This window comes from Mirounga leonina, unplaced genomic scaffold (genome assembly GCF_011800145.1).
Source record: "Mirounga leonina isolate KUSES-001 unplaced genomic scaffold, KU_Mleo_1.0 Mir_488, whole genome shotgun sequence".
Classification (NCBI taxonomy): Eukaryota; Metazoa; Chordata; class Mammalia; order Carnivora; family Phocidae; genus Mirounga; species Mirounga leonina.
Window position 1 is genome coordinate 10860038 of NW_023270777.1, and position 24719 is coordinate 10884756.

At 40.3% G+C, this 24719-nt stretch overlaps 2 protein-coding genes across 10 annotated transcripts in view; both read right to left on the reverse strand.

Moving 5' to 3' along the window:
• Nucleotides 1–1178, reverse strand: part of SLC5A10 (solute carrier family 5 member 10) — a 58402-nt gene extending 57224 nt beyond the window's left edge. For all 3 annotated transcript variants that reach the window (XM_034989714.1, XM_034989713.1, XM_034989712.1), the window contains exon 1: nucleotides 907–1178. In XM_034989714.1, the coding sequence (XP_034845605.1) occupies nucleotides 907–1107 (201 nt within the window). In that variant the 5' untranslated portion in view covers nucleotides 1108–1178. The remainder of the gene's footprint in view (nucleotides 1–906) is intronic.
• An 18120-nt stretch (nucleotides 1179–19298) lies between these two features.
• The window catches only part of PRPSAP2 (phosphoribosyl pyrophosphate synthetase associated protein 2), a 53156-nt gene continuing 47735 nt past the window's right edge, over nucleotides 19299–24719 (reverse strand). For 2 of the 7 annotated variants that reach the window (XM_034989720.1, XM_034989716.1), the window contains one exon: nucleotides 23671–24321. In XM_034989720.1, coding sequence (XP_034845611.1) covers nucleotides 24163–24321 — 159 coding nt within the window. In that variant the 3' untranslated portion in view covers nucleotides 23671–24162. Of the gene's footprint in view, nucleotides 23450–23551; nucleotides 24322–24719 lie in introns of those variants that run through there. The other 5 variants (XR_004676390.1, XM_034989717.1, XM_034989718.1 and 2 more) reach the window with 5 other exon arrangements.

A 24719-nucleotide genomic window follows, 5' to 3' on the forward strand; every position in this document is an offset into this window, starting at 1 on the left:
CGCTGTGTCTCTCTCTGTCAAATAAATAAATAAATTCTTTAAAAAAAAAAAAAAAGAAAGGATACTCATTCTCCCCCAGGAGATGGAGCCCACCACGTATCACGTCTCAGGGATGCTGGTCTGGGGACCTCTGGGGACAAGGAGGAAGAGTCTGACCTCTGCAAACCCAAAGCTGGCTTTTGTGCTCACCTCCCCATCAGGAAGGCCTCCGAGGTTAGCATTATGAGTAGACGGGAGGAACGCCTCCCCTGTGGGCAGGGACCTGGGGTTCACTGCGGAAGTCCCAGCCCGCAGAGCACTGGGGTTCATCCGTAAATGGGGCTGGCCTTTGCCCTGAGGCTACGGGGGCCAGGTGATGAGCACAGGGCTTGCTTAGGAGGGGCCTCACTGCCACTGGAGTCTGTGACAGCCTAACTCACGTCTCTTTCTTATCGAAAGTGAGAGAAACTGGCTTAGGAACTAGGCAGAGGCAGGCGGACAAGGAGCTTTGCAAAATAAAGATCCCCAGGCTCTGTGTGCACCCCCCTTCTCCGGATTCTGACCCAGCAGGTGTGGGGTGCAGCTGGGCAAACGTTCACCCCGCAAGCCCATCTGACACGGAGGAGACGGAGCCCCAGAAGAGGACGTGCCGCACTGGGCCCCCAGCTTGTCGGCCGCGCAAAAGCCCAGTGAGTTTCCCCCTAGGCCTGCTCATTAGAGAGGTCTTCCTCTTCCTCCCTTTGTAGCCTGAGCAGCTACTGCCCAAAGACAAAGGGGCTTGGTCAAGGTCTCGGACAAATCTACCCCAGGGCTGGGAGGAGGACCCCAGAGGACATTGGGCCTCCCTCCAGGGGAGACGAAGCAGGTCAGCCCGGTTCCCACACCCCAGTGCCCATCCCGGCTGGCCGCCCACCGCGGGCCTCTCACCCATATGCCCACGGCCACGTTCAGGGCGAAATACACAGTGATGATGATGATGTCCGTCACACTCAGCTGCGGCCTGGGAGTGCGGGGGTCGCCGGTGGAGTTGTCTGCCACCATCCTGCAGCAGGCACTGGCTCTGAGCAAGAGGAACTGAGGGCCGAACCAGGTCAGAAAGGGCTTCCTGGCAGACAATAAATTGATCATTAAACCGAGCGCAATGGTGGCATCTCCAGCCCACAAGGTGGCCGTGTGCAGGGCAACGGCTTCCAAGTGCAGCTCGGTGTCCCCCACCCCCCCCCAGGGGGGAAGCAAATCCTGACCGTGAGGATGGGGGGAGAGCTGGAAGGGGCTTGGAGGGGGGCAGCCTCCCTAAACTCAGAGGAGGTTTGGGAAAAATAAAGGGAGTTTAGGGGGCGCCTGGCTGGCTCAGTCGGTAGAGCATGCAACTCTTGATCTCAGGGTTGCGAGTTTGATCCCCACATTGGGTGTGGAGCCTACTTTAAATAAACCAATAATCATAAATAAAAGGAGTTTCGTGCATCCAAAGACAACCAGAATAGTCCCAGAAAGGGCTCAGTTACCTGATGTGTGGCTCGACCTATATTTAATTTGTATAAGCATGGAGGGTTGGGGACAGATGCCTCACCTCTGGGAACACCACTGTGGCGAGCAACCATGTCCTGTGGCCATCAGGCCATGAGTGGACCGAGAGGGACTTGGGACAGTGACTCCTGCATCACGTGGCTCACTTCCAGCCAAGATTGTCCCGGCCCCAGAACATCCCAGTATTGGACCATAAGGTCTGTTGCCAAATGTTCTGCTTTCTTTTTCTAGGCCAGTTGAAACAATCTCAAGCCCCTCGTTTGACCATCTATTTGGGTCCCCGTGGTCTCCTCAGGATGTCCACGGAGGGACACATCTAATAGGTGCCAGGAGCTGAGGACAATGCTTAGCCTTTCTGCGCGCTGTCCCATTTTGCGCTCACTCAGAGTAGGTGATACTGTATCACAGTCAAGGAATGGAGGCCAGGAGGCTGAGCCACCTGTTGTCTGGCCATGTAAGGGGCGGAGCTGGGATTCCGCTCCAGATTTGACCCCAGACGCTCCCCACTGGTGACAGTGATGGCTCTGTTTCCACTGGAGCCCATAGGGTCTTGGATGCGTCCTCGCTAACGAAATCATTACGCACAGCCTGGTGGATGTCTCCAACATGGCCTGCGGCTTTGCAAAGCATTTGGAGTTTAACCGGGACACGCAGCTTTTACAGAAGTGTTAATGAGTGAGCCGCCACCCCTGGGAACACATTGACCTGCAAAAAGCAACCGTGCTTGTTACTCGGTAACCCGAGGTAGACTGTTTAAAGATTACATGCAAAACTAGATGGAGAAGAACAATTAAGTCACTGTTTCTAGTCAGTTCAGGCAGGCTCAGATTGCCCCCTCACCAGCTGCCCTCACCTTCGGCCACTTAGCCTCGCTGATGGTGGTCACTTTCCAAGCCATTGCTAGAAGCATATAGTGAATCAAAAGATGGTTTTATACCAGTTGGAAGGACCCAACTGGAGATTATTTGGATTTATTAAACCAGTCTCCTAAGGATAAAGTGGTTGGAAAACAGTATTTGGTCCCCTCGCCTCAGTCTGCATCTCAGAAGAAAATAAACCATCAGGGAAACAACCCCCTGCCTTCTGATATAAATTCTGGGGAAAAGAAGTCACAAGGAGTGGATGGGTGGGGCAAGGAGAGGGTGGCTGTGAAGGACGTGAGAAATTCCACACTTAAGCCCAGTCACATTCCATATTCCCACCCTATCCTATCCAACATGACCCACACTCGGATCAAACTCTTCTGGCCCAACACACCCAGGACAGGAATGACAAGACCTGCCCCGCCAAGAAGCCAGCCATATCACGCACCGTAAGCTGCATCCGTCCCAAGAGGAAGCCCCTATGTCGTGTTTTCCAACACCACTGCTGATGCCAAATGTGTGGGGTTTTTTTCCCCCACACCAATGAATTCTCCATCTCTCTGGATGCCAACTGGGGGTCCTAAAATTTGACTCAGTTCTGTCACTGATGACTTGAGCACAGACCCCACAGTTTAAGCGCTTAGTCTGACCAAACTGCCCCCCTTCAGACAGCAGGTGCAAATCTTAGGCCTCCTGTACTTCTGACTGACCATCTATAATTGTTGGAAGTTCCCATGATCCCCTTCTCAGATTTCATAATTTGCCAAATGGCTCACAGAACTCAGGGAAACTGGTCATTATCAGTATATGATACAGATTATTATAAAGGATACAGGTGAACAGCCAGATGGAGAAGAACATAGAGTGAGGTCCAACCTGGAAGCTCTCTGAACGCTATTCATCATGTAGGGGTTTTTACATAGATTTCATCACCTAGGAAGGATGGATTAAATCACTGGCCACTGATGATTAACTCAAGGCTAAAAGTTCCAACCCTCTCATCATGCCTTGGTCTTTCTGGTGTCCAGTTCCCATCCGGAAGCTCTCTAAGGGCCACTGAATTGTATACTTTAAAATGTTTAAAATGGTGAACTTTATGTTATGTACATCTTACCTTGATAAAAATAGATTTCTGGGATTTAAAAGGCTTTAGAGGTCTTGATAGTATGTATAGATGTGCTGAACCAACATAAAATCCTGTATCCATTTAGAAGTTCCTCTTCAAATAAACAGCAATACAATAGTAGTTGGGACTTTAATGCCCGACTCCCAACAATGGATAGATCATTCAGACAGAGAATCAATAAGGAAACAGCAGATTTGAACAATACTATAGACCAAATGGACCTAACATACACAGAACATTATATTCAACAACAATAGAATATTCTTCTCAAGGGCACATGGAACATTTTCTAGGATAGACCATATGTTAAGCTAAACATACGTTAGACAAAACAAGTCTTAGCAAATTCAAGAAAACTGAATTCATACCAAGTGTATTCTCTGACCACAATGGTATGAAACTAGAAATCAGTAATGAAAAGAATACCGAAAAATTCATGAATACATGGAAATTAAACAACACTCTCCTGAACAACAATGGATCAGAGAAGAAATTAAAGGGGAAATAAAAAGGTATCTTGAAACAAATGAAAATGGAAACACAATATACCAAAACAGCAAAAGCAGTTCTAAGACGGAACTTCATAGCAACAAACGCCTACATTAAGAAGTAAGAATGGGGGCGCTTGGGTGGCTCAGTTGTTAAGTGTCTGCCTTCAGCTCAGGTCATGATCCCAGGGTCCTGGGATCCAGCCCCACATTGGGTTCCCTGCTCAGCAGGGAGTCTGCTTCTCCCTCTTCCACTCCCTCAGCTTGTGTTCCCTCTCTCGCTGTCTCTCTCTCTGTCAAAATAAATAAATAAAATCTTTAAAAAAAAAAAGAAGTAAGAATGATGAGCACCAGATGATATAAGGAATTGTTGAGTCACTATATTGTACAGCTGAAACTAATATAACACTGTATGTTAACTCACTGGAATTAAAATAAAAACTTTTTAAAAAGAAGTAAGGGGTGCCTGGGTGGTTCAGTCGGTTAAGTGTCTGCCTTCAGTTCAGGTTATGATCTCAGGGTCCTGAGATTGAGCCCCACATTGGGATAGCTGCTCAGTGGGGAGTCTGCTTCTTCCTCTCCCTCCGTCCCTCCCCCCTGCTCATGCTCTCAATCTCAAATAAATAAATAAATAATCTTAAAAAAAAAAAGTAAGAAAGATTCCCAAATAAACAACCTAACACTATGTCTCAAGGAACTAGAAAAGGAAGAACAAATTGACCCCAAATTTAGCAAGAGGAATGAAATTATAAAGATTAGAGGAGAAATAAATGAAATAGAAAACAGGGCGCCTGGGTGGCTCAGTTGGTTAAGCGACTGCCTTCGGCTCAGGTCATGATCCTGGAGTCCCGGGATCGAGTCCCGCATCGGGCTCCCTGCTCAACAGGGGGTCTGCTTCTCCCTCTGACCCTCTCCCCTCTCGTGCTCTGTCTCTCATTCTCTCTCAAATAAATAAATAAAATCTTAAAAAAAAAAGAAATAGAAAACAGAAAAACAATAAAAAAGATTAGTTAAACTAAGAGTTGGTTATGAAAATATAAACGAAACTGATGAATCTTTAACTAGACTAACTAGGGAAAATAATAGAGGAGACCCAAACCAACAAAATAATAAATGAAAAATGAGACAGTACAACCAACTGATGCCACAGAAATACAAAGGATCATAAGAGGCTACTATGAAAAATTATACACCAACAAACTGGACAACCTAGAAGAAAATGAAAAAGATATTCTTAGAAACATACAAACTACCATGACTGAATCAGGAAGACATAGAAAGTCTGAATAAACCAATCAATAGTGAGGAGATTGAATCAGTAATTGAAAAGCTCCAAATGAAGAAAAACTCAGGACCAGATGGCTTTACTGATGAATTTTACCAAACATTTAAAGAATTAGCACCAATCCTTCTCAAACCCTTCCAAAAAAGGAGGAGGAAATACTCCCAGACTCATTTTATTAGGCCAACATTCTGATTTCAAAGCCCAAAAAAGACAGTACCAGAAAAGAAAACTACAGACCAATATCATTGATGAATATAGTCAGAAAAATTCTCAATAAAATACTAACAAACAGAATTTAGGAGTAATTAAAAGGATCATTCACCATGATCAAGTGGGATTTATACATGGAATGCAAGGATGGTTCAACATACGCAAATCAATCAATGTGATACATCACATTACTAGAACAAAAGAAAAAAAAATCCTATGACCATTTTAGTAGATGCAGAAAAAATATTTGACAAAATTCAACATCCATTTATGATAAAAACTCTTAACAAATTAGAGACAGAATGAACTTCCTCAACATAATAAAGGCCATTTATGATAAGCCTACAGCTAACATTAGATTCAATGATGAAAGTTGGAAAGCTTTTCCTCTAAGATCAGGAACAAGACAACGGTGCCCACTCTCACCAATCCTATTCCCCATAGTACTAGAAATCCTCACCAGAGGAGTCAGGCAAGAAAAAGAAATAAAAGTCATCAGCATTGGAAAGGAAGAAGTAAAATTGTCTGTATTTGCAGATGACATGATTTTATATATAGAAAATCCTAAAGACTCCATCAAAAAATGGTTAGATCTAATCAACAAATTCAGTAAAGTTGCAGGATACAAAATTAACATACAAAAATCAGTAGAATTTCTCTTTTTTTTAATTATTATGTTATGTTAATGACCATACATTACATCATTAGTTTTTGATGTAGTGTTCTATGATTCATTGTTTGCGTATAACACCCAGTGCTCCATGCAGAACGTGCCCTCTTTAATACCCATCACCAGGCTAACCCATCCCCCCACCCCCCTCCCCTCTAGAACCCTCAGTTTGTTTTTCAGAGTCCATCGTCTCTCATGGTTTGTCAAAAAATCAGTAGAATTTCTATATGTTAACAATAAATTATCTGAAAAATAAATTTTAAAAAATGATCCATTCACTATAGCATCAAATACAATAAAATACTTAGGAATAAACTTAGCCAAGGAGGTGAAAGAGCTTTACTCTGAAAATTAAAACATTGATGAAAGAAATTGAAGAAGATACAAATGGTAAGATTTTGGTAAGCCCCCCAGATGCCTTATTTAAGGGGTGTATAAGGCATATAGGTGCTGGGAGGCAGAGGAGACTCTTGATTACAAGGACTGTTTCTAGTGTATAGAAACAACTGATTTTTTGGTTGTTGGTCTTACATCCTGCAGCTTTGCTGAACTTGTTTATTAGCGCTAATTGGGATTCTTTAGGATTTTCTATATATGATATTAGGTCATCTGCAAATGGAGTTAGTTTTACTCCTTCCTTTCCTAGTTGTATGACTTATTTTATTTCTTGTCTAATTTCTCTTCCTAGAACTTTCAGCACAATGTTGAATAGGAGTGGTGAAAGAGGACATCTTATCTTGGTCTTGATTTTAGGGTAAAACTCCAGTCTTTCACTATTAAGTATCTTGGCTGTGGGTTTTCATATATATCCTTTTTCAGGTTGAGAAACTTCCTTACTATTCCTAGTTTGTTGAATATTTTTATCATGAAAGGGTGTTGGATTTTTTCAAATGTTTTTCTGCACCCATTGAGATGATCATGTGTGGGGTTTTCCCCCTTTATTCTATCACTTTGGTATATGACGTTGATTGATTTTTGTATGTTGATCTACTCTTGCATTCCTGGAATAAATCCCATTTGGTCATGTGTATAATCCTTCAATATAGTACTGGATTTGGTTTGCTAGTATTTTGTTGAGAATTTTTCCATTCATATTCAATAAAAGATATGAGTCTATAGTTTTCTTTTTGTGTGAGATCTTTGTCTGTCTATAGTGTCAGGGTAATGCTGGCCTCATAGAATGAGTTAAGAAGAGTCCCCTCCTTGTCTTAGTTAGCTCAGGCTGCCCTGACAAAATATCATAGAGTGGGTAGCTTAAACAACAGAAATTTATTTTCTCACAGTGCTGGAGGCTAGAAGTCGAGATCAAAATGTTCAGCTGTTTCTGTCCCTGGCTAGAGCTCTCTTTCTGACTTGTGGATGGCCACCTTCTTACTATGTCCTCACATGGAAGAGAGAGAGAGAAAAAGAGAGAGGGAGAGAGAGAAAGAGGTTCTGTCTCTTCTTCTTTTTTTTTTAAAGATTTTATTTATTTATTTGAGACAGAGAGAATGAGAGAGAGAGAGCACATGAGAGGGGGGAGGGTCAGAGGCAGAAGCAGGCTCCCTGCCGAGCAGGGAGCCCGATGCAGGACTCGATCCCGGGACTCCAGGATCATGACCTGAGCCGAAGGCAGTCGCTTAACCAACTGAGCCACCCAGGCGCCCGGTTCTGTCTCTTCTTATAAGGACACTAATTTACTGGATCAGGACCCCAACATTTGACCTCATTCAACCTTAATTACCTCCACAAGGCCTTATCTCCAAATACAGTCATATTTGGGGGTTGTGGCTTCAATACATGAATTTTGGGAGGACTCAAATATTCAACCCATAACACTCCTCTTTAATTTTTTGGAAGAGTTTGGGAAGAATTAGTGTCAGTTCTCCTTTAAATGTTTCATAGAGGGGCGCCTGGGTGGCTCAGATGGTTAAGCGACTGCCTTCGGCTCAGGTCCTGATCCCAGCGTCCTGGGATCGAGCCCCACGTCGGGCTTCCTGCTCAGCGGGGAGCCTGCTTCTCCCTCTCCCTCTGCCTCTCTCCCTGCTCATGCTCTCTCTCTCTCTCTCTCTCTCTCTGTATCTCTGTGTCTCAAATGAATAAATTAAAAAATCTTAAAAAAAAATAAAAAATAAAAAATAAATGTTTCATAGAATTCACCAGTGAAGCCATTTGTACTGGGCTTCTCTTTGTTGAAGTTTTTTGGATACTGATTCAATCTCCTTAGTTGTTATAGGTCTATTCAAATTTTCTATTTCTTCTTGAGTCAGTTTTGTAGTTTGTGTGCTTCTAGGAACTGTCCATTTCATATAGGTTATCTAATTTGTTGGTGTACTCTGAGTGCTCTCTTATAATCAATCCTTCTTGCTTTTGTAAAGTCAGTAGTAATGTTCCCACTTTAATTTCTGATTTCAGTAATTTGAGCCTTTGCTGTTTTTTTTTTTTTTAAGATTTTATTTATTTATTTGACAGAGAGAGACACAGCGAGAGAGGGAACACAAGCAGGGGGAGTGGGAGAGGGACAAGCAGGCTCCCACGGAGCAGGGAGCTCCATGTAGGGCTCAGTCCCAGGACCCTGGGATCATGACCTGAGCCGAAGGCAGACACTTAACGACTGAGCCACCCAGGCGCCCCTGCTGTTTTTTTCTTAATCAATCCAGCTAGAAGTTTGTCAGTTGTGTTGACCTTTTCAAAGAGCCAACTTTTGGTTTCATCTATTTTCTCCATTGTTTTTCTCTTTTCTCTTTTGCTTATCCCTACTCTAAGCTTGATTATTTCCATCCTGCTAGCTTTCAGTTTAGTTTGTTCTTCTTTTTCTAGTGTCTTAAAGTGTTCAATGAAGTTATTTATATGAGCTCTTTCTTCTTTTTTAATATAGCCATTTATAGCTATAAATGTCTTTCTGAAGTGTTTTCACTATATCATATAACCTTTGCTATTGTGTTTTCATTTTTATTCATCTCAACGTTTTTTCTAATCACCTTCTCATTTCTTCATTGGCCCAGTGTTCCTCTTTAAAATGTTTTTAGGGGCACCTGGGTGGCTCAGTCGGTTGAGTGTCTGCCTTCGGCTCAGGGCATGATCCCGGGGTCCTGGGATCGAGCCCCACATCGGGCTCCCTGCTCGGCGGGGAGCCTGCTTGTCCCTCTCCCACTCCCCCTGCTTGTGTTCCCTCTCTCGCTGTGTCTCTCTCTGTCAAATAAATAAATAAAATCTTAAAAATAAATAAATAAATAATAAAATGTTTTTAAAATTTCCATGTATTTATGAATTTTCTGGATTTCCTTCTGTCACTGATTTCTGTTTTATTACATTATGGTCAGAGAAGATATTTGTATGATTTCAATCACTTTAAATTTATTGAGACTTGTTTTGTGATCTCTCATATGGTCTGTCCTGGACAATGTTCTATGTGCACTTGAGACAGATGTATATTCCACTGTTGTTGGGTGGTGTGTCTTCTACATATTCATTAATTCTAATTGGTTTATAGTGTTGTTCAAATCCTCTATTTCCTTACTGATCTTTTATCTCGTTGTTCTATCCATTATTAAAGTGAGTGCTGAAATCTCCAACTATTACTGTTGAATTGTCTATTTCTCCCTTCAATTCTGTCAGTTTCTCCTTCAATATATTGAGGCTTTGTTGTCAGGTGCAGATATATTTACAATTATTATATCTTCTTAATGGATTGACCCTTTTATAATCATGTAATGTCCTTCTTTGTCTTGCAGCACTTCTTATCTTAGAGTCTATTTTTTCTGATATTTGTATAAGCCACTCCAATTATTTTGGATACTCTTTGTATCAAATATCTTTTTCCATCCTTTCACTTTCAACCTATTTGTGTCTTTGTAGATAAAGTAATTCTTTTGTAGACAGCATATAATTGGATCATGTTTTTTTAAATCCAGTCTCCTAATCTCTCTGTCTTTTGATTGCAGAGTTTAATCCATAATTACTGATAAGGAAGCACTTCTGCCAATGTGCTATTTTTTTTCCTATGTCATATCTTTTTTGAACCACAATTTCTTCACTACTCCCTTCTTTTGTGTCACATAGATATTTTCTAGTCTACCATTTTGATCCCCTTCTTCCTTTTGTTATGTATTTTTACCTATTTTCTTAGTAGTTGCCCTGGGGATTACAATTAATATCCTAATGTCATGGTTATTTTATGAGTCAACTTGGCTAAGTACCCAGTTTTTGGTCAAACCAGTCTAAACGTTGTTGTGGAGGGTTTTTTAAAGACTTCATGTTATAGACCATTTTTAAGTTAACAGTAGTATATTTTTAGATCTTTCTCTCTTTATTATTTTTTATTTTGTGTCAGAGGCAGTTTGTTTTAAATATGATTTCATTTATATTTATAAGCAGTTTTTCTTTTCTTCTGAGAGAGAGAGAGCAGAGGGGGAGGGGCAGAGGGAGAGAGAATCCCAAGCAGGCTGTACACCAAGCATGGAGCCTGACTCAGGGCTCAATCTCAAGACCCTGAGATCATGACCTGGCCAAAATCAACAGTCGGACACTTAACCAACTGAGCCACCCAGGCACCCCAAACGCCTTTTCTTGGCAGGAATTGTGATTCATTAAGTTGCCTTCAGTTTCAAAACAAATTTCTGTTGCTTTCAAACTTAATGTGCTCTGGCCCCAACAAAACATATGAAAATATCATTTAAAGCACAGTTTTTACAGACAGAGCAATACATCTGCTATATATGGTATAGCAAAATATTCCCATCCTTACCTATTTAGTAATACTGTCACAATGAGTAAGTAAATACAAACTGAATTTGTTTTATAGTTGAAATTTAACATGCACAATGACTATTTTATGACTGTTGAGCTGTTGAACTACTGATCTAGCTTACAGTTTCTTGCATTAGAAGGAGAGAAACTAAATAATAATTCCTGGCCTAAAAAAAATTTGGTCAATTGTAGGTAGCTATGAAATAGCCAAGTAGGCCCTTCTTATGCACCACCTAGTTGCTTCTCATGTCTGGATCACCCTTTCAAACATACAGGATAACACTGGATATTCAGGACCAAGACTACTCTTCAAAAATCTGAGGAAATTTTTAGAGGACAGTCTTTATAAATACTTTAAATCCCTTATTAAGGAGCACCTGGGTGGCACAGTTGGTTGGGCGCCTGACTCTTGGTCTTGGCTCAGGTTGTGATCTCAGGGTTATGAGATAGAGCCCCAAGTCAGCTCCACACTCAGTATGGAGTCTGCTTGAGATTCTCTCTCTCCCTCTCCCTCTCCCCCTCCCCCACTCGCTCTCACTCTTTCTAAAATAGATAAATAAAATCTTTTTTAAAAACCATAAAACATTGCTGAGAGAAATTAGAAAAGACATAAATAAAGGGGAACACATCCCTAATAATGGATTGGAAAATTTGCTAGTGTTAAAACATCAATATTACCCAATGCAAACTACAGATTCAATGTAATCTCTGTGAAAATCCCAATGATGTTTTTTACAGAAACAGGAAAACCCATTCTAAAATTCATATGGAATCTCAAGGGACCCTGAATAGCCAAAACAATCTTGAAAAAGAACAGTTTGCGGACTCTCATTTCCTGATTTCAAAGCTTACTACAAAGCTACTATAGTCACTGTGGTACCGGCATAAAGACACACATAGACCAATGGAATAGAATAGAGCCCAGAAATAGGCCCCTGCATATATGGTCAAATGACTTTTTTTTTTAAAGATTTTATTTATTTATTTGACAGAGAGAGAGAGAGAACAAGTAGGGGGAGCAGCAAAGGGAGAGGGAGAAGCAGGCTCCCCGCTGAGCAGGGAGACTGACTAGGGGCTCGATCCCAGGACCCTGGGATCATGACCTGAGCTGAAGGCAGATGCTTAACCAACTGAGCCACTCAGTCACCCCGGGTCAAATGACTTTGACAAGGGTGCCAAGACCATTCAATGGGGGAAAGATAGTCTTTTTAACAAATGGTGCTGGGAAAATGGGATGTCCAAACACAAAAGAATGAGTGTGGACCCTTACCTAACACCATATACAAAAATTAACTCAAAATCAATTTAAAAAACCTGAATGTGAGACCTAAAACTATAAAATTTCAGAAGAAAACAGGACAAAAGCCCATTGTATTGGGCAATGATTTCTTGGGGATATATCCATAATATTGTATGTGTCCAAATATATATTAAGGCATCGATATCCAAAATATATAGAGAACTCTTAAAACTCAACAATAAAAAATCAGAAACAACCTAACTAAGAAATGGGCAAAAGAGGGTTGCCTGACTGGCTTAGTCGGTAGAGCATACAACTCTTGATCTTGGGAGTTGTGAGTTTAAGCCCCATGTTCAGTATAGAGATTACTTTAAAAAATATAGGCAAAAGATTTGAATAGGCATTTATCCAAAGAAGACATACAAATGGCCAAGAAGCACATGAAAAGATGCTCAATGTCACTAATCATTAGGTAAATGCAAGGCAAAACTACAATGAGATACCACTTCACACCCATTAGGATGGCTACTATAAAAAAGCCTCAAATATCAGAAAATAAATTGTTGGTAAGGATGTGGAGAAATTGTAACACTTTTGCACTGTTGGCAGGAATATAAAATGGCACAGCTGTTGTGGAAAACAGTATAGCAGTTCCTTAAAAAAATAAGAATAGAATTAGCGTGTAATCCAGCAGTTCCACTTCTGGGTATATACCCAAAAAGAACTGAAAACATCTCAGACAGCTATTTGTATAACTATGTTCATAGCAACATTATTCACAATAGCTAAAATGTGGTAGAATTCCAAGTGTCCATTGATGGATTTTTTTTTAAATGTGTATTGCATATACCTACAATGCAGTATTATTCAGCCTTAAAAAGAAGGTAATTCTGACATATGCTATAACATATATGGACTTGAGGGCTTTATTCTAAGTGAAACAAGCCATTCTCCAAAAGAAAAATACTGTATGATTCTACATAAACGATGTAGTTAGATTACTCAAAACCATAGACTGAAAATAGAATGGTAGGTGTTGGGGGCTGGTGAGAGGGCAAAATGGGGGAGTTATTGTTTAATGAGTATAGAATTTCAGATTCACAAAATGAAAGGAGATATGGACATGGATGGTGGTGATGGTGCACAACATTATGAATGTATTAATGCCACTGTACTCGATACTTAAAATGGCTAAGATATTAAATTTTATGTATATTTTACCATAATAAAAAATGGAAACAAAAAGAATACGAACATAGCTTAAGAGACCAGTAGAATATCATCAAGTTTACCAATGTACGCCTAATGGGAATCCCAGAAAAAAAGGAGGGAAGGGGCAGAAAAGATATTTAAATAAATACTGGCTGAAAACTCCACCCAGTTTGAAGAAAGACATGAATGTCCACATCCAAGAAGTTCAACAAATCCCAAATACAATAAACACGAAGAGGTGCACAATGAGACACATGATAGTCAAACTGTCCAAAGACAAGGAGAGACTTCTGAAGCAGCAAGAGAGAAGCAATTTGTCACAGAGGACTCAGTAAGTAATAGTAAGTAATAGTTGATTTCCCATCAGAAACCTTGAGGGTCACAAGGTAGTTGGATGATATATTCAAAATACTGAAAGGACCTCCCACCTCCCCACTGCCATCTACCATTAAGTCTGTTATCCAGCAAAACAATTCTTAAAAAATAAAGGAGAAACTAAAACATTCCCAGATAAACTAAAGCTGAGGGTGTCTATTGAAAGTAGATATTCCCTATAAGATCATTAAAGGGAGTCCTTCAGGCTAAAATGAAAGGACACTATAAAATAACCCAAGTCCACATGAAGACTAAAGATAACTACATAAGTAAAGAAGTCAATATTGTGCTCACTCTCAGCAGCACATATACTAAAAGTTAATGTATTGTTAGTTTGTAATACTCTATTTTTCTATCTGATTTAGAAGAGAATTACATAAAACAATACTTCTAGAGGTGCCTGGGTGGCTCAGTCGTTAAGCGTCTGCCTTCAGCTCAGGTCATGATCCCAGAGTCCTGGAATCGAGCCCCGCATCCGGCTCCCTGCTCCTCGGGAAGCCTGCTTCTCCATCTCCCCCTGCTTGTGTTCCCTCTCTGGCTGTGTCTCTCTCTGTCAAATAAATAAATAAAATCTTTAAAAAAAAAAAACAAAAAACAATACTTCTAAGTTCATGTTCATGAACACAATGTATAAATTTTTAATTTGTTAATTACACTGTAAGGGGATATACAAGTTTATATGTGTATATATACATATATATTTGTATATAATTAAAAAATTAAATTGATATTAGTTCAAACTAGGTTGATATATTCAGGTGTATTATTGTTCTCTGGAGAAACAAAACCAAAGTGTGTGTGTGTGTGTGTGTGTGTGTGTGTGTGTGACATAGAAATAGATCTATATCCATGTATCTATATCCATCGCATCTATATATATAGAAGTATCTATATAGATCTATCTATATAGATGCAGATGGATATAGATCTCTATATATCTGTATCTCTATCTATCTATATATAGAGAGAGGGAAATTGACTCATTTTAAGGAATTGGCTCATGGCTCACACACTTGTGGGTGCCAGCAAGTTTGAAATGTAAGGATGGGCCAGCAGGAAAGAACCAGGGAAGCCTGGAGAACCAGGAAAGAGTTGATCTGGCAGTCTCAAGTTCAAAGGCAGAATTTATTCTTCTAGAAGCAGAATTTTTTCCTCAAGGAACAGGTCTCTTCTCTTAAGGCCATCAATTGATTGCATAAGACCTACACACATAATGGAGAGTAATCCACTTTACTTGGTCTACTGGCTTAAAGGTTAATCACAACTAAAAAATACCTTCATGGGGACTTCTAGTTTCCAATACTGCATGTAAGGAGCTTGGAATGAACCACTCTGTCCTAACAAGCAAAAAGCTGAATTGACCCAAAAATCAACAACTCTTCTTGAATCTCTAAGAGATGAGGACAGAGAATAAACTGCAGCCCTGAGGATTGGAGAGATAGACAGGTGAGTTCTGGGGACTCCCACAAGAGTGGGAGCAGACTCATGAATGGAAATCATTGTGAGAAGTGGGGCTGGGGTAGGAAAATCGGAACAATAATTGGCGAATTGCAGGAAGCTCCGCATGGACAACTCCGAGAGTTAAAAACTTCAGGAGGACCCTGTCATGGTAGAGGGGGAGGTGGTCTCCACCTTTTTTGCAAATTTTACCTCCAGGAGCTTGACCAAGTTCTCACAGTAAACATTGGAGAAAAATCCCCTTGTGCTTCTGGCAGGGGGAGGGGGAGAAGGAATCATTTTGAAATATGTCAGAGTATCCTGTTCTTAACAGGCCTGCCCTCAGGAGAAATTAGTTAACCAGAGTCTAAATTGCTGGGGTATTATCAAAGCCTAAATGACCTGGTAAAAGAAAAAAGACTGAGACACATTTGTGAAGTTCAGAGTCTAAAGGCATATATGTTCACTGAGTCCTAGTTATAGGACAATTTAATGCTTCCCCTGTCCCCACGCCTCATCATATTACTAAAGACCTATTTATAGCAGTTCCTTTTATCCATGACCAACTATCAAGAAAAAATGGCAAGGCATACCAGAAGGCAAAAACGAAAACAAAAAACCCACGCAATTTGAAGAAAGTGAGCCAGCATCAGAAACAGACATGGCAGGGATGTTGGAATTATCCGACCAAGAATTTAATACAATTATAATTAATATGCTAAGGGTGCTAGTGAATAAAGTGAATAGCATGAAAGACTAGATGGGCAATGTAAGAAGAGAGAGGGAAATCTTAAGAAAGAACCAAAAAGAAAGGCTAGAGATAAAAAACAAACACTGTAACAGAAATAAATGCTTTTGATGGATTATTAAACTAAACACAGATGAGGAAAGAATCTCCAAATTTGAGGCTATATCAGTAGAAACCTACAAAGCTAAAGTAAAGAAAACAAAGATTGAAAAAAAATAGAATATCCAAGGACTGTGCGACAACCACAAAAGGTATAACATGCATGTAGTAGGAATACCAGAAGGAGAAGAAATAGAGATGGGAACAAAAGAAATATTTGAAATAATAACAATAATTTCTCCCAAATTAATTTCAGACACTAAATCACAGACCCAGAAAGGTCAGAAACACCAAGTATGCTAAATACCAAAAAAGCCACACCTAGGCATACCATTTTCAAACTACAGAAAATCAAAGATAAAGAAAAAAAAATCCTGAAAGCCAGAGGGGGGAAAAAACCCATCTTACCTATAGATGAACAAATATAAGAATGACATCCTGCTTCTCCTTGGAAACCATGCAATAAAGAAGAGAATGGAGTGACATTTTTTTTTGCATTTTTTTTATTCTTATGTTAATCCCCATACATTACACCATTAGTTTTAGATGTAGTGTTCCATGATTCATTGTTTGTGCATAACACCCTGTGCTCCATGCAGAATGTGCCCTCCTCAATACCCACCACCAGGCTAACCCATCCTCCCACCCCCCTCCCCTCTAGAACCCTCATTTGTTTTTCAGAGTCCATCGTCTCTCATGGTTCGTCCACCCCTCCGATTTCCCCCGCTTCATTCTTCCCCTCCCACTACCTTCTTCTTCTTCTTCTTTTTTTTCTTAACATATATTGCATTATTTGTTTCAGAGGTACAGATCTGAGATTCAACAGTCTTGCACAATTCACAGCACTTACCAGAGCACATAACCTCCCCAGTGTCTATCACCCAGTCACCCCATCCCTCCCACCCCACCCCCCACTCCAGCAACCCTCAGTTTGTTTCCTGCGATTAAGAATTGGAGTGACATTTTAAAGTGTTGAGAGAAAAAACCAACCAACTTAGAATTCTGTACCCTATGAAAAAAGAAATAAAAGAAAAGAAAAAAGAAAGACTTTTTGAGACAAAAATTGAGGGGATTTGTTGCCAATATATTGGCCTTGCAAGAAATGTTTAAAGAAGTTCTTTAGAGAGAAGGGGAAAAAATATAGGTCAGAAACTCAGATCTCCATAAAAAACAGAAGAGCATTAAAAAGGGGAATAAGTGAAGGTAAAATAAAAACTTATCTTTCTTATTTTTAATTGATCTAATAGATAACAATCTGTTCAAAATAATAACAGCAACAATGTATTTGGTATGTGTATCTTGTGTATAAATGAAGTTAATAACAGCAATGATATAAGGAGGGGAAAGAAGAAGTGGGATTATTTTATTATAAGGTAATCAAACTATTTGTGACAGTACACTTTTATTTAAAAGTGGACTTGGATTAGTGATAAATGTAGAGGCATACTTCACTTTATTGTGCTGAGCGCAGAGCTGGACCACAACCCTGAGATTATGACCTGAGCTGAAATCAGGAGTTGAATGCTTAACCAACTGAGCCACCCAGGTGCCCCTTGTAGTTTTTTATTGTACAAGTCTTTCATCTCCTTGGTTAAATTAATTCCTAAGTATTTTATTCTTTTTGATGCTATTGTAAATGGAACCATTTTTTCCATTTCCCTTTCAGGTTGTCCATTGTTAGTGCTGAGAAATGCAACTGATTTTTGCATGTTGACTTTGTATCCTGCTATTTTCCTAAATTCATTTCTTAGTTCTAACAGATGGTGTGTGTGTGTGTGCGCGCGCACGTGTGCATGTGTGCGCACATGCACGCACGTGCACGCATGTGTAATCTTCAGGGTTTTCTAAATATAAGATCATATCAGCTGCAAAGAGAGACAGTTTTATTTCTTCCTTTTCAGTTTGGATGCCACTCATTCGTTCGTTCATTCATTCATTCATTCATTCATTTGCTTGCTCTGGTTAGAACTTTCAGCAATACATTGAATAGAAGTGGTGAAAGGAGCATCCTTGCCTTGTCATTAATCTTAGAAAAAAGTTTCGTCTTTCACCATTGAGTATGATGGTCACTGGAGATTTTTCATCCATGGTTTTTTAAAAATGTTGTGGTAATTTCTTTCTAGTATTCCTAATTTTCTGAGCGTTTTTATCATAAAAGTTACCATTTTTTCAAACACATTTTCTGCAGTGAGATGATCATGTGGCTATTTTTCTTCATTCTCTTAATATGGTGTATTACACTGACCAGTTTTCATATGTCTAACCATCTCACTTGGTTAAAGTCTATAATCTTTTTAATATGCTGCTGAAAACCAGTTTTCTAGTATTTTGTTGATGTTTTTGCATCAATATTCATAAGGGATATTGATCTATAGTTTTCTTATAGTGTCTTTGTCTGGCTTTGTTATCAGGGTAAGTCTGCCTCATAGAATGAGTTATAAATTATTCTTTCCTCTTACATTTTTGGGGGAAAGTTTGAAAAATACTGGTATTGTTTCTTTTTTTATTATTTTTTGACTAATCTCTACACCCAACGTGGGGCTTGAATTTACAACCCCAAGATCAAAAGTTGCATGCTCCACTGACTGAGCCAGCCAGGTGCCTCAGACTGGGGCACAGTCTTTGGGGCATTCTTTGAATGTTGGGGAGAATTCACCAGTGAAACCATCAGATCCTGGGCTTTTCTCTATTGGGAGTTGTTTTATTTTTATTTATTTTTTAAAGATTTTATTTGACAGAGAGAGACACAGCGAGAGAGGGAACACAAGCAGGGGGAGTGGGGGAGGGAGAAGCAGGCCCCCCGCCAAGCAGGGAGCCTGATGCGGGGCTTGATCCCAGGACCCTGGGATCATGACCTGAGCTGAAGGCAGATGCCTAACAACTGTCCCTCATTTCCTTCTTTTGTGCTTAGTTTATTTTTTTGTAGTAAAACATTGAAATTCATTTCCAATTTCCTTTGATATATATTCTATGACTATTTTCTTCATGATTATCTTTGGGATTATACTTAATATTCTAAGATTATGACACACTAATTTCAATTTATACCAGCTTAACTTCAATAACTACAAAAACTCTGCTTCTTTGACAACTTTGTTTACACCCCTTTTCAGTTGTTATAAAATTAAATCTTTATTCATTTTGTTCCACAAAACATAATCTTTTAAATGCATTAGCCTCTTAAGTTATGTACAAAACAAAAACAGAGTTACACAGTAATGTTGTAATAATACTAGCTTTTAGACTAATAATTTGTAAAATATATGTCTCTTAAATTATGTAGAAAAGAGAAGCCATTGTTACAATAATAGTAACTTTTATAATTGTGTATTTGCCTTTATTGAGATCTTTATAGTTTTTTCATACAGCTTCAAGTTACTATCTAGTGTTCATTTCACCTTGGAGCACTCCTCTGAGCACTTCTTGCAGACCAGGTTTAGTGGTAATGAACTCCGTCAGTGTTTGTTTACCCAGGATTCTCTCAATTTCTCCCTCACTTTTGAAGGACAGTTTGTCAAATATAAAATTCTTGGTTGACATCTTTTGTTTCTTTTAGCACTTTGAATTCTTGAGTCCACCATTTTCTGAACTCCAAAGTTCCAATAAGAATTCTGATAATCTTACTGAGAATCCCTTGTATGTTACAGACTCATCTTTTCTCTCTTGCTGCTTTCAAGATTCTTTGTCTGACTTCTTAAAGTTTGATTATAATGTGTCTTGGTGTGGGTGTCCCTGAGTTCATCTTACTTGGAGTTTATTGAGCTTCTTCGATGTTTATATTCATGTAATTCATAAAATGTTGATGTTTTCAGCCATTGTTTATTCAAATATTCTCTCTACCCCTTTCCCCTCTCTTCTCCTTCTGGAGGAGGTCTCCCACAATGTGTATGTTGATCCACTTAATGGAGTCGCACAGGCCCCTTAGGCTCTGTTTCCTTTTCTTCAATCTTCTTTCTGTCCCTCAGATTTAGTTTCATTTTCTTAAGTTCACTGATTCTTCTGCCTGTTCAAATGTGCCTTTGAATCCCTCTAGTGAATTTTTCATTTTAGTTGTACTTTTCAGAATTTCTTTGGGTTTCTTTTTAGGTTTTCTGCTTATTGATATCCTGCTTTGTTCATACATTATTTTCTTGTTCTCCACATCTGTTTTTTGTTTTGTTTTGGGTTTGTTTTTAGTTTTTTGAGCATCTTTTAGACAGTTGCTTTAAAGTCTGTCTAGCAGATCTACCATCAGTTCTTTTTCAGAAATCAATTTCTGTTGATTTTTTCCCTTTGAATGGACCATACTTTCCTGTTTCTTTGCATGCTTTTTTTTTCTTTTTAATTAAAAGATGGATTTTTGAATCTAATCATGTGGTAACCCTGGAAATTGGTTTCTCTCCCTTCCCCAGTATTCATTAAAGTCGTAGTAGTAGTAGTTGCTGTTGTAGGCTGTCTCTGTGCCAAGGATCAACCTGAGGGATGAGCTTAGGGTCTCTTCAGTTCTATTCTGAGCCTGCATATCCTCTGAGCATGTGCAGTAACTTTCTAATTTTCCCTGTATATGCAGTTGTTTTTGAATTAGGAGTCCTAATCTTTAATGTCTGGCTCCCAAAGAGGGAAAAGGAGAAAATTGGAGGTGTAGGTTGGGAATAAGGAGACCAGCCTTTAAATCTCCCAGAATTCTCATCAGCTGGAGGAGGAGGGCTTGCAACAAATGAAGGAAGTGCAATCACAATAGCTCCCAGCCTCTTTGTCTACACCTCCGTGATCAGAAGCAGCAACCAGCTGTCAGAGCACAGATCTCCACTATTTGGAGGACGGAGTCCTTTTTGCCCACGCCAGCACCCACAAGCTGTGCAGGTGGCTTCAGGAACACGGGTATGGCTGCCTGCCACCAGTCTGGGAGTGCGTGTATGGGGGTCAGAGATCTGCAACTGTACTAAGAGCTGAATTTGACCAAAATTAACAATTTACTGCCCAAGACTCCGCCTGGAGGTTGCAAACCCTCGATAGATTCTGGAGTCTCAAAACCATCAAATCTTACCACAGCAATTGTCTAGGTGGAGAGACAGATTCCTGGTGCTTCCCACTCCACTGTCTTCCCCAAATCTTGTTTGGTTCATTTTTATTATCTCTTATTGATATTCTCTATTTAGTGAGCCATCCTTCTCATGGTTTCCTTTAGCTCTTTGGGCATATGTATAACCATTGACTTAAAGTCTTTAGTAAATCTAATGTATGCACTTTCTCAAGGATGGTTTCTATTAAGTTTTTTTTCCTGTGTGTGGGCCCAGAATTTTTTTTTGTTGTTGAAAACTGGGCATTTTTAATATTATAATGTGGGAAGTCTGGAAATCAGATTCTCCTCCTTCCCCAGGGTTTGTTGCTGCTTGTAGTTGTCTGTTCAGTGGCTTTTCTGAACTAATTTTGGTAAAGTCTGTATTCTTTTTGTGTATGGTAACTGAAATCTCTGTTTGGCCAACTGAATGTGAGTCATCACAGGCTTCCTTAAGCCTGAAAACAAAGAAAAAAAAAAGAGAGAGAGAGAGAAAGGGTGAAAGGGAGGGAGGGAAGGAGAGAGGAAAAATAACCGTCTGCAGATGGGCTGCATGTCTCACGACATGCCTTCAACACTCAGCTGGGCAGATTACAACTCTGCTTTAGCCCTCACTTCTTGCTTGCACAGAGCCTGCAAATCTGCCAGAGGTGAGAACTTAAAGCTTTCTTGAGTCTTTTCTGAGCATGTCCTCAACTCTGTGCAATCCCACACTCTTCATATCCCGCTCCCATTCATGTGGGATATTTTCAAAGCCCTTTCCCCATGAAGTGTCTCATTCCTTAGCCTTTCCTCCCAAGATTTTAATGGTTTCATTGTTTGTCCCAAGAGGAGTGGCTAATACATCTGCCTTTAAACTTAAGAGTTGTCCCTCTGCTCTGAAGAGTTCTGAGTTGCATAAAATAAAGGCAAGTCCTTTGAGCCAGTTCTTCAAGGAGCCAGTAGACAGGTCCAAACAAATAACCGTAATTCTTTGAGAACAGTATTCTCCCATTGGTACAAGGAACATGTACCAGGAATGCAGGCTATTGTCTTCAAGGTTGCCAGGAAGCACAAAATGAATGGGACCAGGGTAAGTTAAAGTGCCACAAAGCAATCTTTTCAAGATTCAGCCATTTTTCTTTATTGTTGTTTTGTTTTTTTACTGACCATTTACTTAGTTGCTGTAAACTTTTATTTTCTAGAGTTCCAATAAAGTCGATTCTGTTTTTGCCAATTTATTCTCTGCTTCTATGGAGAAAGAGACTTTTGGAGTTCCCCATTCCACCATCCTTGGTAGACATCTGCCAGCTTATTCATTTTGAAGTAAAAGGAAAATGTGGTTACTTTCAAGGGTTTCATAAAGCAAAGCAAACCATGCTCACAACGTATAAAGGAGAGAGCTCATTTTAAGGTCACACAGTTCTAAGCAAGAGTTAATGTCCCATGTCAACAGCGCAGGCTTCTACTTTGATTAGATCCGAGCATCAGTGTGCATTACTTTAGGTAATTAACAAAATATGCCTTCCTCTCATGCACCTGCAGGAGCATAACCATCACAGGCTGTTTGGCTGAGACAGCGAGTCAGGAGGGGTCTGGACACTGCTGCATGCGATGAGCACAGAGAGATGAGCAGTAGACCGTCTGGTACCCAGGGCAGCTGCCGGAAGCACAGCCCTCGGTGCTTCTGCACACACAAGGCCCCAGACCCACTCCACAGCAAGTCCCCCAGAGTCAGGCTGCTCTCTTGGGAGCATGAAGAAACCTGGATATGGCAGACAGTAAGTGACCAATCTTAATTTTGTGCCAGGTCACCTATTTTAATTGCAGATTCTAACATAGGCAGAAACCACAGGGTTAAGTGTTTTTGGAAGAAAAAATTAGTCCTGGGGCTCCTGGCTGGCTCAGTCAGTAGAGCATCTGGCTCTTGATCTTGGGGTCATGAGTTCAAGACCCACATTGGGGATGAAGTTTACTTGAAACAAAAAGTAAAAGAATAATCCTTTTCTTTGTGAGAATGTCATTAATCTTTTCCTCCATGAATTTGATGGGACTGCCATTAGATGACCTTGGCAGGAGAACATGCTGGTCTAACTCATTGGACCCCCGTGTTCCAGAGCCTGCTACAACTCTCATGGACAAGTTCTGAGTTCTGCACTCTGAACTGCGGGGCAGACAGTTCTTCAATGCCTGACATTAACAAGGGTCGTATCACTTGCCCTCTGCGACCACCCCCGCCCCAGCATCTCATCTTCCAGAGCATGCAGAGGTAGCATTTTGTTCAGAGCATGGCTGTGCTGTTGAACAGGGAGCAGAACAAAGCCATGCCAAGATGCAGGCGGCAGCTCACGCCAACTCGCTGACCTGCCCCCCGGGGCTCACAGCCTGCGACTCGAATTCCTCTCCTCCCACAGCCAAGTGATTACGATCAGAAACGTGCAGGTCCTGGACAAACAGAACAGGAAACGTTACATCCCTGAGAGACTACTGTGCACCATGACAAGCTGCAGAAGAGAAAACCGAACAAGTGGACCCAACACTCCAACATTCACAGCAGTGAATACACACAGTGTATTCAGCGTTCATTTTATTTTAGTTACAAAATTGCCCAAACACAAAGTTTAAAAAACACACACACAGCGTTAAGTTTTTTATTCCTTCTTTTGTTGCAGAAAATAAATAATGGTCGCATAATAATCGTTCACATATGCGTGTCTATAAAAGCGTTTCTAAAAATGTCATTTGCTGGGATTCGACAGTATCATCTTTTTGGCTTTTCAGTTGCAGGTATGACACAGTATAGATCATTTGATTTCATGAACTTTTTTAAGCACTTGGGCTCCAGCAACTTTGGAAAAAGGCTGTCTGTGGGCTTAAAAGTCTTATTCCAGGTTATTGTTGAAATAGTTAAGCTACAAACAACTAGGGTTGTTAATTCATTTAGGAGGAGAATATAGTTTTTCTTTTATAAAAATCGCCCAAAAAACTCACAAACACCTAAACCGACATAAAAAGTTGGTCTATCTTCGTAGGAATTAACAAAAAGGAAGGAACAAAGCACAGACGGCCCCTGGGAAGTACATCGAATCAGGCGTGACCCCTCACAGTACTCTCTGCTTCCAGTTTGGCCCTTGGGAGTTTAAAGAAAGGAAAGCTGTTCAGTCATCTAAACCTATATTTCTGAAAAGGTAGGACATGGACTCCCCATTGTGAATCCGACGGATGGCTTCTGAGAGGATCATGCTGATATCCACAGTTTTAATTTTGGGGCACTGGAGCTTCTGGATTTCATGTGGAATCGTATTGGTAACCACCACCTGCAAATCAAGAGGAAAGAAATCCAACAGCATCAGAGAACCAGGTAGCTTCCTGTCTGGATCTGAAAATCTGATATATTCTCAAATTTCTGTGGTTCTACTTGACAGGAGAGTGAGTCTACCGTATGTTTTCAGTCAATGTGAACACTACTCATTTCTTTTATTAAAAAAAAGATTTATTTATTTTAGAGAGAGTGAGCGAGTGCAGAGGGAAGGGGCAGAGGGAGAGAGTCTTAAGCAGAGTCTATGCTGAGCATGGAGCCCAGTGTGGGGCTCAATCTCACAACCTGAGCTGAAACCAAGAGTCGGACGCTTAACCGACTGAGCCACCCAGGCGCCCCCACTACTTGTGTCTCTTAGGTCAAGGTCTGATACCCTGACACCCACTAAGACAGCTG